Source organism: Leuresthes tenuis, unplaced genomic scaffold, assembly GCF_036924035.1.
Source record: "Leuresthes tenuis unplaced genomic scaffold, fLeuTen1.0.hap1 SCAF_9, whole genome shotgun sequence".
Taxonomy (NCBI): domain Eukaryota; kingdom Metazoa; phylum Chordata; class Actinopteri; order Atheriniformes; family Atherinopsidae; genus Leuresthes; species Leuresthes tenuis.
The window spans coordinates 5,994,303-6,008,644 of record NW_027325363.1 but is presented as its reverse complement, the minus strand read 5'-3'; the positions used below and the strand labels follow the sequence as shown (position 1 = coordinate 6,008,644).

The 14,342-nt window shown below is 44.1% G+C and overlaps 1 protein-coding gene across 2 annotated transcripts in view; it reads right to left on the bottom strand.

Annotated features, from left to right (window-relative positions):
* The window catches only part of pak1 (p21 protein (Cdc42/Rac)-activated kinase 1), a 60,246-nt gene that overhangs the window by 21,017 nt on the left and 24,887 nt on the right, over positions 1–14,342 (bottom strand). For both annotated transcript variants that reach the window (XM_072392025.1, XM_072392026.1), the window contains 4 exons: positions 9,032–9,251; positions 4,735–4,829; positions 3,796–3,943; positions 3,616–3,653 (listed from right to left, as the gene is read on the bottom strand). In XM_072392025.1, the coding sequence (XP_072248126.1) occupies positions 3,616–3,653; positions 3,796–3,943; positions 4,735–4,829; positions 9,032–9,224 (474 nt within the window). In that variant the 5' untranslated portion in view covers positions 9,225–9,251. The remainder of the gene's footprint in view (positions 1–3,615; positions 3,654–3,795; positions 3,944–4,734; positions 4,830–9,031; positions 9,252–14,342) is intronic.

Below are 14,342 nucleotides of genomic sequence, written 5' to 3'. Positions count from 1 at the left end.
CAGAGTGGGTAACAGAGTGGGAAACAGGGTGGGAAACAGGGTGGGAAACAGGGTGGGTAACAGAGTGAGAAACAGGGTGGGTAACAGAGTGAGAAACAGGGTGGGTAACAGAGTGAGAAACAGGGTGGGTAACAGAGTGGGAAACAGGGTGGGAAACAGGGTGGGAAACAGAGTGAGAAACAGGGTGGGTAACAGAGTGAGAAACAGGGTGGGTAACAGAGTGAGAAACAGGGTGGGTAACAGAGTGGGTAACAGGGTGGGAAACAGGGTGGGAAACAGGGTGGGAAACAGGGTGGGAAACAGGGTGGGAAACAGGGTGGGAAACAGAGTGGGAAACAGAGTGGGAAACAGAGTGGGAAACAGGGTGGGTAACAGGGTGGGTAACAGGGTGGGTAACAGAGTGAGAAACAGGGTGGGTAACAGAGTGAGAAACAGAGTGGGAAACAGGGTGGGTAACAGGGTGGGAAACAGGGTGGGAAACAGGGTGGGAAACAGGGTGGGAAACAGAGTGGGAAACAGAGTGGGAAACAGAGTGGGAAACAGAGTGGGTAACAGTGTGGGTAACAGTGTGGGTAACAGTGTGGGAAACAGAGTGGGTAACAGAGTGGGTAACAGGGTGGGTAACAGGGTGGGAAACAGAGTGGGAAACAGAGTGGGAAACAGGGTGGGAAACAGGGTGGGAAACAGAGTGGGTAACAGAGTGGGAAACAGGGTGGGAAACAGGGTGGGAAACAGGGTGGGTAACAGGGTGGGAAACAGGGTGGGAAACAGAGTGGGAAACAGAGTGGGAAACAGAGTGGGAAACAGAGTGGGAAACAGGGTGGGTAACAGGGTGGGTAACAGGGTGGGTAACAGGGTGGGAAACAGGGTGGGAAACAGGGTGGGAAACAGGGTGGGAAACAGGGTGGGAAACAGAGTGGGAAACAGAGTGGGAAACAGAGTGGGAAACAGAGTGGGAAACAGAGTGGGAAACAGAGTGGGAAACAGTGTGGGTAACAGTGTGGGAAACAGAGTGGGAAACAGAGTGGGAAACAGAGTGGGAAACAGAGTGGGAAACAGAGTGGGTAACAGGGTGGGTAACAGGGTGGGAAACAGAGTGGGAAACAGGGTGGGAAACAGAGTGGGAAACAGGGTGGGAAACAGAGTGGGAAACAGGGTGGGAAACAGAGTGGGAAACAGGGTGGGAAACAGAGTGGGAAACAGGGTGGGAAACAGAGTGGGAAACAGGGTGGGAAACAGAGTGGGAAACAGGGTGGGAAACAGAGTGGGAAACAGGGTGGGAAACAGAGTGGGAAACAGGGTGGGAAACAGAGTGGGAAACAGGGTGGGAAACAGGGTGGGAAACAGGGTGGGAAACAGAGTGGGAAACAGGGTGGGAAACAGGGTGGGAAACAGAGTGGGAAACAGAGTGGGAAACAGGGTGGGAAACAGAGTGGGAAACAGGGTGGGAAACAGGGTGGGAAACAGAGTGGGAAACAGGGTGGGAAACAGAGTGGGAAACAGGGTGGGAAACAGAGTGGGAAACAGGGTGGGAAACAGAGTGGGAAACAGGGTGGGAAACAGGGTGGGAAACAGAGTGGGAAACAGAGTGGGAAACAGAGTGGGAAACAGAGTGGGAAACAGAGTGGGAAACAGAGTGGGAAACAGAGTGGGAAACAGAGTGGGAAACAGGGTGGGTAACAGGGTGGGTAACAGGGTGGGTAACAGGGTGGGAAACAGAGTGGGAAACAGAGTGGGAAACAGAGTGGGAAACAGAGTGGGAAACAGAGTGGGTAACAGTGTGGGTAACAGGGTGGGAAACAGAGTGGGAAACAGGGTGGGAAACAGGGTGGGAAACAGGGTGGGAAACAGGGTGGGAAACAGGGTGGGAAACAGAGTGGGAAACAGGGTGGGTAACAGGGTGGGAAACAGGGTGGGAAACAGAGTGGGAAACAGAGTGGGAAACAGGGTGGGTAACAGGGTGGGAAACAGAGTGGGAAACAGGGTGGGTAACAGGGTGGGAAACAGGGTGGGAAACAGGGTGGGAAACAGGGTGGGAAACAGGGTGGGTAACAGGGTGGGTAACAGGGTGGGTAACAGGGTGGGAAATAGGGTGGGTAACAGAGTGGGAAACAGAGTGGGAAACAGAGTGGGAAACAGAGTGGGAAACAGAGTGGGAAACAGAGTGGGTAACAGTGTGGGTAACAGGGTGGGAAACAGAGTGGGAAACAGGGTGGGTAACAGGGTGGGAAACAGAGTGGGAAACAGAGTGGGAAACAGAGTGGGTAACAGAGTGGGTAACAGAGTGGGTAACAGAGTGGGAAACAGAGTGGGAAACAGAGTGGGAAACAGAGTGGGAAACAGAGTGGGAAACAGAGTGGGTAACAGTGTGGGTAACAGGGTGGGAAACAGGGTGGGTAACAGAGTGAGAAACAGGGTGGGTAACAGAGTGAGAAACAGGGTGGGTAACAGAGTGGGAAACAGGGTGGGAAACAGGGTGGGAAACAGAGTGAGAAACAGGGTGGGTAACAGAGTGAGAAACAGGGTGGGTAACAGGGTGGGAAACAGAGTGGGTAACAGGGTGGGAAACAGGGTGGGAAACAGGGTGGGAAACAGGGTGGGAAACAGGGTGGGAAACAGGGTGGGTAACAGAGTGGGAAACAGAGTGGGAAACAGAGTGGGAAACAGGGTGGGAAACAGAGTGGGAAACAGAGTGGGAAACAGGGTGGGAAACAGGGTGGGTAACAGAGTGAGAAACAGGGTGGGTAACAGGGTGGGAAACAGAGTGGGTAACAGGGTGGGAAACAGGGTGGGAAACAGGGTGGGAAACAGGGTGGGAAACAGGGTGGGTAACAGAGTGGGAAACAGAGTGGGAAACAGAGTGGGAAACAGGGTGGGAAACAGAGTGGGAAACAGAGTGGGAAACAGAGTGGGAAACAGGGTGGGAAACAGGGTGGGAAACAGGGTGGGTAACAGAGTGGGAAACAGGGTGGGTAACAGAGTGGGAAACAGGGTGGGAAACAGGGTGGGAAACAGAGTGGGAAACAGAGTGGGAAACAGGGTGGGAAACAGGGTGGGAAACAGGGTGGGTAACAGAGTGGGAAACAGGGTGGGTAACAGAGTGGGAAACAGGGTGGGAAACAGGGTGGGTAACAGAGTGAGAAACAGGGTGGGTAACAGGGTGGGAAACAGAGTGGGTAACAGGGTGGGAAACAGGGTGGGAAACAGGGTGGGAAACAGGGTGGGAAACAGGGTGGGAAACAGAGTGGGAAACAGGGTGGGAAACAGAGTGGGAAACAGAGTGGGAAACAGGGTGGGAAACAGGGTGGGAAACAGGGTGGGTAACAGAGTGGGAAACAGGGTGGGTAACAGAGTGGGAAACAGAGTGGGAAACAGGGTGGGAAACAGGGTGGGAAACAGGGTGGGTAACAGGGTGGGTAACAGAGTGGGAAACAGGGTGGGTAACAGAGTGGGAAACAGGGTGGGTAACAGAGTGGGAAACAGGGTGGGAAACAGAGTGGGAAACAGGGTGGGAAACAGAGTGGGAAACAGGGTGGGAAACAGGGTGGGAAACAGGGTGGGAAACAGGGTGGGTAACAGAGTGGGAAACAGGGTGGGTAACAGCTGCAGTCTTACCGGTGCGGTGGAGGAGCTGTAGGCTTCTGTGTTTTTATCTGCAGGAGAAAACAAGTTGAGAAATAAGGAGCAGCTCCGAGTTTGTGGACAACGATCAGTTTGGAAGTCAGCGAGATATAAATCATTGATTATCAGTTTCAGGTTTCCATGATGTAAATCTATGCAACTCTACGGACGTGCCTGTAAAGCTCATGTATTTCTGGCTGTTGGCCGTTTCTTTCGAGTCGTAGAACTTTAAGACATCGAGGACGGCCTGAGGATTCTTCTTCTGCTCCAGTTTGGTGATGTTGGACGTCTGCAGGAGGCGGGCCCACTGCTCCGGCATGCCCTGCACACACAAAAAAACTATTTCAACTGTTTTTACTGTTTCATTAATTATCTCTGTGTGGAATTACTGGGTTTTTACTGTTGTTGTTGTTTTTTTAAGTGTAGCAGTGTCAAAGGCAAATTTCTGCCCCTTCATGATGAATCACACGTGTAACTAACAAGGAAGTCTCATCATATTTGTACTTTAGTCACAGAACTGGGTCACATCTCCTTGTTTCCTTCTCATCTGTCAGGGTCAGTCCATCACATGTACTCCTCCACTTCCTGTTCCATCCCTTCCATCTCATCTTTTTCTTTATGTTAAACCTTGATTTCATCCATCAGAATCACTGCTCACCGCCCTGTTGTTTAATTACTATGGTTTATTTTTGGGTTGTGCTGACTCAAATAAAAACGGCAAATGTTCATTTGCATGTAGATGTGTGTAAAACTGAGGAGCATAAGCTGTGCCCCAGATAACAGAAAAGGAAACCACATGCACGCTCACACACACACCACTGAACTCCCTGCTAAAAGAGCTTGGTCAGGCGGATCAAGTGAGTCAGCTGAACAAGGCGCCTTTGTCTAACGTGATTATTCAAAAAGGTTCATTTGCCAAGTATGTGTGTGTATGAAGCTCACAGACCAACACATATTTACCCACACATGCACGCAACAATGACTGCGGGTCCTTTGGTTAGCAATTAAAGAATGATGTAAGCATAGCAGATAGCGAACGCACACCACAGGCGTACACTGCGGAGGCTTTAGCGGGAGCATTACCACATGGATGACAACACCACAGATACTCACTGTAAACTCCCCGGTAACAGCATCAAAGCCCACATGGATGGTGTGTTCAAAGTCAGACGGCAGAGAAATCTCTGGACGCTCCCTCTTCTTATAGGCTGAATCCAACAAGAACGAAGAGAAAAAGAAAAAAAAAGACAGATTGATGATTTTCTGACTGTCTCTAGACAGCCACACACGACTTAAATTACATTAACTGCTTTATTTTTAGTGTAATTTCATTTTCATCCAAAGATTTCCTCGTAGGTTAAATGTTTATGAGCGTGTCCAACCCTGAAGGCCACAGAGCAGCAGCCAAAAATGCCACTTATTACTTTCACATTATACTGACCGTGAGAGGGAAATCTTAAATGGATCATATGAATCTATTGTGAAGGAGATACAAAGAGACTAAAGTGTCATAAATCCAGAGAGAACCAGCGAAAAGAATGAAAAACTGAAGCAGGGGAGATAATTAGAAAAAAAGAAAAATACAGAAAGAGTTTAATGTAAAAGGAACAGATTTACAGAGAAAGATGACAAAGAGACACCATCTGTGTGAGACGATCCTCTGGGAAATCAGAGCTTCACTGAGATTCACAGACAGCAGAGTCTCCTGGGACCACAAACAGTGATGCAGAACCACCAGCCTCATGTAAAGCATTGTGGATAATCTGTGCCTGAATCTGTACATGTTGTCCGTAAACAAAAACTTTGTTCCACCAGAGTTGAGCTGTAGTTCATCTGGATGTAAGGAAGTTAAAAGCTTCGTCACAGAATCAGCAACGACAAGAAGTTAAAACGGAATAAATTATGCAAAAGCAACATTTAAAACAAGAACTCAAAGGAAGAATCAAAGTCAACTGATGTACAGCATGTGTCTGTCCCCGTTTCAACTCCAGCAGGAGCAACACGTGTTGGGGTCAAAGGTCAGCCAACATGAGGAGTTTAGCAATAATTAACAGTTAACAAGCTAATAATCACCACCGGCTGTTGAACAGGAGAAAGCGCTTTAGCATTAGCACTGTTAGCATCACATGACTTATTCAAGGAGGTTCAATTTATCTGCAAATCTGGGTTATGGGTGAGAGTTTAACACCGTATTAAAGCAAAAAGAAATGTACTATGTTATTAACACACTAAATGGGAGCTTTTAGACAATCACACAATGGTTCACAGTCATAAGAAATATATAAAACAATGATGTGAATAGATGCTGTAAATATTGATTACACAGTTGAGGCGTCTTTGATATAAAGACCAAAGACTCGATGTCTCATTAAAACACTTTTCCACCTCTGTCCTATTTTTCCTGGAATTGACGGGGACAAAACTCTATGAAACCAGATTCTAAGGTGAACGAGAACAATTTAAATGGTTTGGCCATAAAATGTGTCAGAGTAACAGTTTGTTTTTTCACTGACAGGTTCAGATTGTAGGATGTAGGACAACTTAAAGAAGACGTACTCTCCCATTACTCTCCGGAGGCATCTTAATGCAATGTCTGCGACATGCTTTGATTCGTGCAGTTGCTCCTTTTTAATCCAGTCATTTGCACCTCCATTCAATCTGATCAATTCAACTTTATTAAGGAATGCGACACCTATAGCCTGAAAACTCAGATCACACAACAAGCTGACAGAAAACTACTGGACTGGCTGTTTAGCTCCTGAATATGTACATTTCCTTCATCTGCAGCTGGACCAAGGACAGCTGGCACTGATCCGTCTTTTATCACAATCTCACCACAAGTCATTGTGTTCATCGGCCAAGTTGATAAAACACAGTTCAGAATATAACGGCCACTGATAGGCTCATAATTCCTCCGACATTTTGGCTCCACTGTCACTCCTTTCTTCTGTGTTTTTAGCAGCAAACATTAAGAACTGCTTCTTATATGGCCGTTATTTCACTGTTTGCTTTTATAACGGCTGCACTGATGCTGCATTCGAGTACAAATGGGAAATCTGATCTCCAACTTAAGCCCAACAACATCAACTTCAAGTCAGATTTCCTTGTTGGGATAAAAAACATTAAACAAAGTATTGTTAGAGCACTTTTATTTGCTTTGGTTTGGTGAATTATAATGGTGAGAGTTGGCATTAGGAAAATAAGCACCCCCTAAAAATCTGAAAGGTTCACTAAATGTCACATTTTCAGACACATTGGGCCCCAAAACTAAATGTCAGGGTTGGATTTTTTAAGTTAGCAGTGACTTCAGACACAAATATACCCTCTAAACACAGAAAAAAAGTGTTTTTTTCTCTTAAAATGTCTTAAATACAGTTTTTTCTGTTCTCAGTCGTGGTGTCCCTTCCATTAGCTGTGTTATTTGTGCAGGGGGGGTTTGTTATTTTATGCTCACAAAAGAAGTCACATCGATTCTGAGACAGCAGGCTGCTACTTTACTTCCACATGGCTGAAAACTCAGCTGATTTTCAACCATTCCTATTTCCTATTTCAGTGTAGTGGCCACCTCTTTTTATCCATCTATTTTTTACCAGAGTACAGCAGTAATCCTGTCATTTTACTCACTCATTCTGCTTCTTGTTCACGTGTCATCTCCCAGAGCTTTTCAGAGCAAGACTTTTCTCCTTCAGCAAGACTGCAGACCTCAGAAATCCTTTCCACAATAGTCAGATAATTCTACTTTATTTTGGAATATCATGGCATTCTTGTTCAATAGGGGTCCAATTGGAAAGATTTTAGTGCTCACACCCAACTGGAAGAGAAAGAGGCTCAGATGGGAAAATCCTGATTTTTTTTTTTCCAGTACAAAAAAGTTCAGCTTCCTAAACAGACTGAAGAACCTCAGAGAGGGAACAGCGGGTTGAAACATGCTGCAGCTGTGACACGATACAGCCAGACGGGTGTAATCTTTATTATACTGCTCTGATGCACAGAGGGAGGCTGAAAAATGTGGAGGCAGACACACTGAGGAGGTTGCTGACTGCTGATTCGGTTTGTCTGATGATCAAAAACATGATTACAATTTCTCAGCTGAGGATGTGACTTTAAAAATGGTTTAAAAATGAAAAGATGTAACCGAGTAATGGATGCTGCTGTTTACTCAGACACAAAGCAAATATCTTGTGTGAGGAGAACGTTGCTTTGATCCACTTGAGTTTGAGCACATTTTCACTTGAATGCTAAATTAAGTGTATCTCTAAAGTGCCTTTCAAGCCACATTCATCCATCCACTCACACATTCACACTCTCATTCACAGAGATGGAGGCATCCGTAGGTAATGTGGGGTCCAGGGAAGCCTGGAGTCAAACCACCAACCCTCAGATTGGCAGATGACTGCTCTTCCTCCTGAGCTGCAGTCACTCCATAAGCTACTCAGCACATAAATAACATTACAGCAACACTAGAGAAGTTTGTGAACCTTAAACTATGTGCTTCTGACTCCAGCTGAAGTACACTGAAGGTTAAGCATCTTCCCGGGTCCGAAGCTGCCCAAAAGCGCTTGGATGCTGAGTTTACTGTTTCACAGTTTACGACTTTGTTTTTCGGGTTCTTGACATTTTTGTGGGCTTCTGATGGCGTCTTTGTTCCCTTTTCAGCATGGCAACAAATTCCCGTGTATGGCTGAGTGTGAGACATTTACTGTTGGGGGGGGGGGTCAAAGAGAAAGCCACTTTAACTCCAGTGTCACTTTAAGTGGAAACACTGTAAACATAGTTTTTAAAAAGAGAGTTTATTCAAAAGTAATAACTTATAATGCAGTTAAATGACGACTGAAATGTGTGATGCACCTGTCCTCCCGCTGCTCTCTTTACTCTCCATGAACATATGACATTATTGTTGTCATCAGCTTATATTTCTCTCTCTCAGCAGGTATCTAACACCTGTTCTGCTGTTATGGAGCTTGTTGTCCCCTCTTTCCTCTCCTCTCAACCCCCGGCTGGTCGAGGCTCTTCCTGGTTCTGGTTCTGATGGAGGTTTCTTCCTGAAAAAGGGGAGTTTTTTCTTTCCGCTGTCGCCTCTCGTGCAGCTCAGGACAGGAGATTGGATCGAAGTTTGTTTGTTTTTTAATTAGTTCTGTATGAATTGGACTCATTTGGAATTTAATTAACTGGATTTGATTGAATAATGACTTGAAAAGCCTTGAGATTCCATTTGTTGTGATTTGATTAGATAAAAATAAAACTGAACTGAAGTGAATTGAATTGAATTGAATTGAATTGAATTGAAGGTGTGTTTGCAGAGGCACAGACCTCTCTTTTGTTTATACAGCCAATGACAACCCACAGGTGAGAAAAACAATGAAAACACACCAATCAGCTAAAACTGTGACCCTGTGGCGTCAGCACTCACTTTTACCGCCTCCTCCTGTCAGGATGAATCGAATCGAACGGTCTTGCTTCTTCTTGTCCTCGGGGTTTGGTGGGAGTGGCTTGGAGCCGTGGTTGAGGGGGGCGGGATCCTTGTTGCAGGAGCCAATCATAGTGCTGGTGTTTCTCATGGGCGGAGCTGGGGGCTTGTCCTCGACCTCCCCATTATCAGACATCTTCAGATAGGCTGCAGCCGGCCGCTCCTGCACAAAAACAGACCAATCCGAGGAGATAAGGTGAGAGGAAGATAAATCGAACCAAATAAAGACGCTCAACCAATAAATTATCAACATATTCAACTATTTTAGCAGTTCACTAACTCCTAAAGATAATTTATTTGTGTCACATAGTGGAATTAATTTCACTCAAAAGTTCCTTGAACCATAACTCAGATATTGATTGACTAAGAAATTTATTTCAATCCTCATACTATGATTTAAAAACTACACTCAAATTTTCTTTAGATTTCTTTACATTTTGTACACTTTAGATGCTCTAGAGAAGTTTGCTACTGAACTTTTTACTCGGTTGACCAATTTTTGAAAATTAAATTCTTATATTATTAGATCTATTAAGAGGCTTTTTATGTGTGAATGTAATTAAATAAGTTGCAAAATCCTCCAAAATATGAAGGCTTTATAAATGAAATTTGAATGTGGGTATAGCAGCAAACAGCTATTTGCTACGTAATGTAATGTAATGTAAGTATGTAGTTCAGTCAAGTTTAGCAACAAATGAGTGATGTAATTCAGTGTTATTGTACAAATCACTATTTTTTGGTTTCTGTTGCTGGATTTTATTCTTTTTCATTTATCTCTTCAGCTTTTTTGCTCATAACCGGACAGATTTTATGTGAACACAGATTATTTTTGCATTATCTGAGATACTGATCCGAGATGAAAATAAATGAAGTGAATAAATAGTTTACATTTCCAAACAGCTTCCATTTGCTCATTGAGTGGTCTGTTTGTCTATAGTCACTAAAATGAGTAAATCCCAGTGTGATCGTGTGTGTCTGTACTGACGCCGAGCTAAATGAGTCTTGGTCAACAGATAACAAACCCACGCTCACACACTTTGTCGTGCTGGTACACACAGCTGAGAGGCAAAAATGGACATTTTAATTTAATAACAGGCTTAGTCAACAACACCCTAACTTAAAAATATACACAAACTACAGGCTAACTTGATCTGTTAAATGCTTCAGTGAACACAGACCCACGAGGAGGATCTATGTAGGTCAGAGCTAGACCAAATAAATCAACACACACACATGCACAAACACATAAAAGGAATATTATGATACATAAATACTGAGGTCAGGTGAAGAGAATTATATAAAGAATCATTTAAAAGGGGACATGTTATGTAAAAATGACCTTTTTTATGTCCCTGGGAGCTTATATCAGGGTGTTTGAAGTCACCAGCGAGTCTAAACTCCCCAAAAACACAACCCAGGCTTTTCTTTTAGTTCCATTTTGTTTGAAAGTGCCTCATTTAACGAGCCGTTCTGATCTTCATTCTACAATTACGTCATTCTTTAAGTTGCCTCCGCCCACTCACATCCACCCTGCTGGACGGATGAAGCCAGCTTCTGCTGTCAGCTGTACTGAGGAACATGCATCTTCCATCGAGCAGCAGCCTCAGAGGATATAAGAGCCCAGTGGATCAACTATATCTGAGGGTGATGTTCCAGCAGAGTTAGCTAAAGGCTTTACTTCTCACTGTTTTAACAACTTGGTCCAGTTCAACGCTGGACTGAAGGAACTGAGCCACAAAGAGGATCAGTTCCAGCTCTCAGAGCCTGAACTTCAGAGCAGGGAGATGGAAGCATCTGAGAAATAACTCCTCATGGTTTATTTATTGATTTATTTCTTCCTTTAGCAGCAGCTAACGCTAACAGCTTCGCTAATGATTATGACGTAAAGCTGAGACCAAACCTTCTCGGACCTTTTCAGACTATGATTTGTTCTCCCGTTTTTTTTAGCTCCTTTGGACAGGTTTGGGCACAGAAATCAGTGCAGACTTAATCAGCCACATGATGGGGAAGTCCAGTCAAATAAATTCTTGAGTGGTTTACTTGGAAATTGATCCAACATTTATGTGGCCTAAATACTGTGCATTCTGCGAGGTTGAGCTTAACAAACTGTGACCAGGTGTGCTTTGCATGCTGGAGTATTAGGAAAACAGCTGCTAGCAGCTATCTGGAGAATTATTAGAGGTCTGGCATGCATGGACTACTGATGGACTTAACTGGATGTATTATTGGCCATATTCAGATCATCAGCCTTGAGTAATTTTTTGTAGCGCACTTAGCTTTCTCAGTGTGGCTGTGGATATATTTCATCCTACAAACACCACTGGGTGTTGAATAAATACATGAATTAACTCACTTTTCATTGCAAAACAACTTGAAACACGAAGAAACCGTCTTTTTCTAGGGATTCTCAAAGAAAATATTCAAGCTACAGGTGTGAAAATAAGCCAGTTTTAGTCCCTTTTGGGGTGAGGCCCCATAGACACAGGAGCTCTTTATTCCTCAAACTGCAGCAGCATATTCAGACCTAACTGAGCCACAATAACCTGACAACATCACCAAGCATGTGAAGTTTTCCACAGCTTCAGGAGACATTACACAGCTGCTTTCACAAGCTTAGAGGCCCTCATCGTGACTAAAACTGGTCTTAATATGTGAAATCAGGCTGAGAGGGCTGTCAGAAAGTGTTTGTTCAAAGCAAAGGACCAAAAGGGTCACTACACAAACTAACTGCTTCGAACTCCGTCCCCTCTCACGGATGGAGGTTTTTCCCTTTTAAAATCTCATGTATAACCCAACAAGCTCCTGATCAAAGGCTGCTCTGTGTACAGAGGCGTGAGGGCATCGTGCACATGATGCTTTTCTCCCCTACAGGCAGGTAAAAAGGAAAGAAAACAGCCCAAAGTCAAATTCGTCCGGCAGCAGAAGGATTTTAACTTTTTCGTCACAAAACAGGCAAAGAAATAATCAGCATTTTAAGAGGTAACAGTAAGTACATTTTTAACATTTAGGCTCCCAGATTGATCTAAAATAACTAAAACTGCTGCCGTTCCCTTCACAGAGCAGCTGGTTGAGCTTACCTTAGCACACAAACGAGCAAAGACACAAAAAACCTTCAATGTGAGGAGAAAATGTCGAATCCACTGAGAGTTTCAGTCCAGAGAGACTGAGACTGTCTGAGACTGAGACCCTGTCAGCTTGGACCAAATAGTGATGACAGTGTGATGTCACAAGGTGAGTCAAATGAGAAAGCAGGAAAGCTTACAGCCATCCCCAAACACACAGCACAATAAACACACACACACAGAAAGTCACACAAACGTAAAGAGAGGGTGTGTGTGTTTGCAGTCATTACACTCACAAACAATCCCTGTTTAAAAGGAAGTGACGGTGTCCTTGCCTTTGTTGTCTGTCCTTCTTCGCTCAAGAGGAGACAGCAGAAGTCTCATATTTCAGACACCGCCGTCAGTTTCAGCAGAGAGCTGCTTCCAAACAAACCCACACACTGTCTGCTTTGTGACACACACCTTTTACAGAGAACATAAATCACCTGAATCAGCACCGAGCGTTTCAGAGGCTTTTCCAAACCGCAGGAAACAGAAACCGTCCTTAAAATAAGTCTTTGTCACCTTAAAGCCTTAAAGTTTGTCACCTGGACAACATGTTTTGGTCGCATGATTTAGGACGCAATCTAAATGTAAAAGACCATTTTTTCGGTTCTGGAGTCTGTTTGTAAAGATTTGTAACCATCAAGCTCCCATTCAGAAAAAAAGAAACACATCAGACAATCAGAAGCACATCGTGGATGTTTGCTGGAGCGTCCTGCAATGAGCGGTTGACTTTTAATCTCAGGATTGGCTCTAAAATAGGTGAAACTATCCGTCTTCCCAGCCCAGAATAAGCACATTGCCGTCATAAAAAGAGCGTTCCTGATCCTCCTTAAGCGGAGTCTTTCCCTGTGTTGTGCCACATGCTTGTTTAGTCTGCCCTGTTGAAAGGTCGCCGCTGCACTGGACTGCGTCTACAACACAGAGTTTTATCCTTCTGCTGAAACAGTTTCTGTCTCAGGGTGTTGCCGGGCTTCTCGGGCCGTTTCTCAGACATTCCTGCCATGTATAGAAAGACAATAATATTAAACATGCTCGTCTTGTGCCTCTCTCTTTGAGGGGGAGTCATTTCTTTGCCAACTGGACAAAAGTTTGTGAATCCACAGGCCTTTTCTTTTGTGTCCTCTCCTGTGATCTTACTGTTGAGTTCCACCAGGTTGATGCAGGCAATGAAGGTCTCTTCTTCTTCTCTTCTTCACAGCTTCAGATGAAACCAAACTTTACTTTTTATTGTTTCCTTCTTTAAAACAAACTATAAATTAAAGGTTATTTCCCCCCTTCTGGAATTACAAAAGCTAAGTGGATTTGGTTTAAAGTGAAACCAAACACAAGCCCAGAAAGCTTGCTTGTAACTAAAGGAGTGAAATAAATGTGCCAATTTTTTAAGGACACAATCTTTCCCCAGTTTCTCTGACAGTGACACAAAACACCTTCAAATTGACTCCAAAGTAGAACTGAATATCCTCCATTTGGGGTAAAAAGTCTTTGCTTTTGATCACATTTAGAGCCAGTTATAATAGATAATTTTGTGTAAACATAATGTTGATCAAAGTGAACGTTTCAGCACTTAAAAGTTGCCTTTTATGCACAAAGTTAAAGAGAAAATCTTTTAGAAACCCCTTTCCCTACTTTCCCTACAGGCTCACTTCAGACTTGAGGACAAAATGATTTATTCAGTGAAGTTTGTTTCCAACTGCAGAGGTTAGAAATGACCGAGCTGAAGCTACTGATGAAGGCTCTGAGCGACCTCCTTCCTTGTTTGATACGATCGGAGACACGAGTAACGGGTTTGCTACGCAGTCACTTCATAGAAGCCGTTTCATCCACCTTCATGCACATAAACTCCCTAAAAAAAGGCAGAAACCACCTCATGTTTTAGCTTTTCACAAATAATAACACAAATTTAGATGATAACAAGCATCATTTAGTATTTTTAATGAGCAACAACACAAGGCAGCATCGTTGTCACACGTAGCAACAAGACACAAAAATTACAAAAAAGTCATGGAGTCAATGCGTTAATCTCATGTTCAGCTGACTCAGCTCTTCAAATTATAGCAACTATTACTCAGCTTAATCTAGTTTCAGTTGTGGAAGAAGAAGACAGCGGTCTCACACACGGCATTTTCACCGCAGTGTTTGTTTGACGA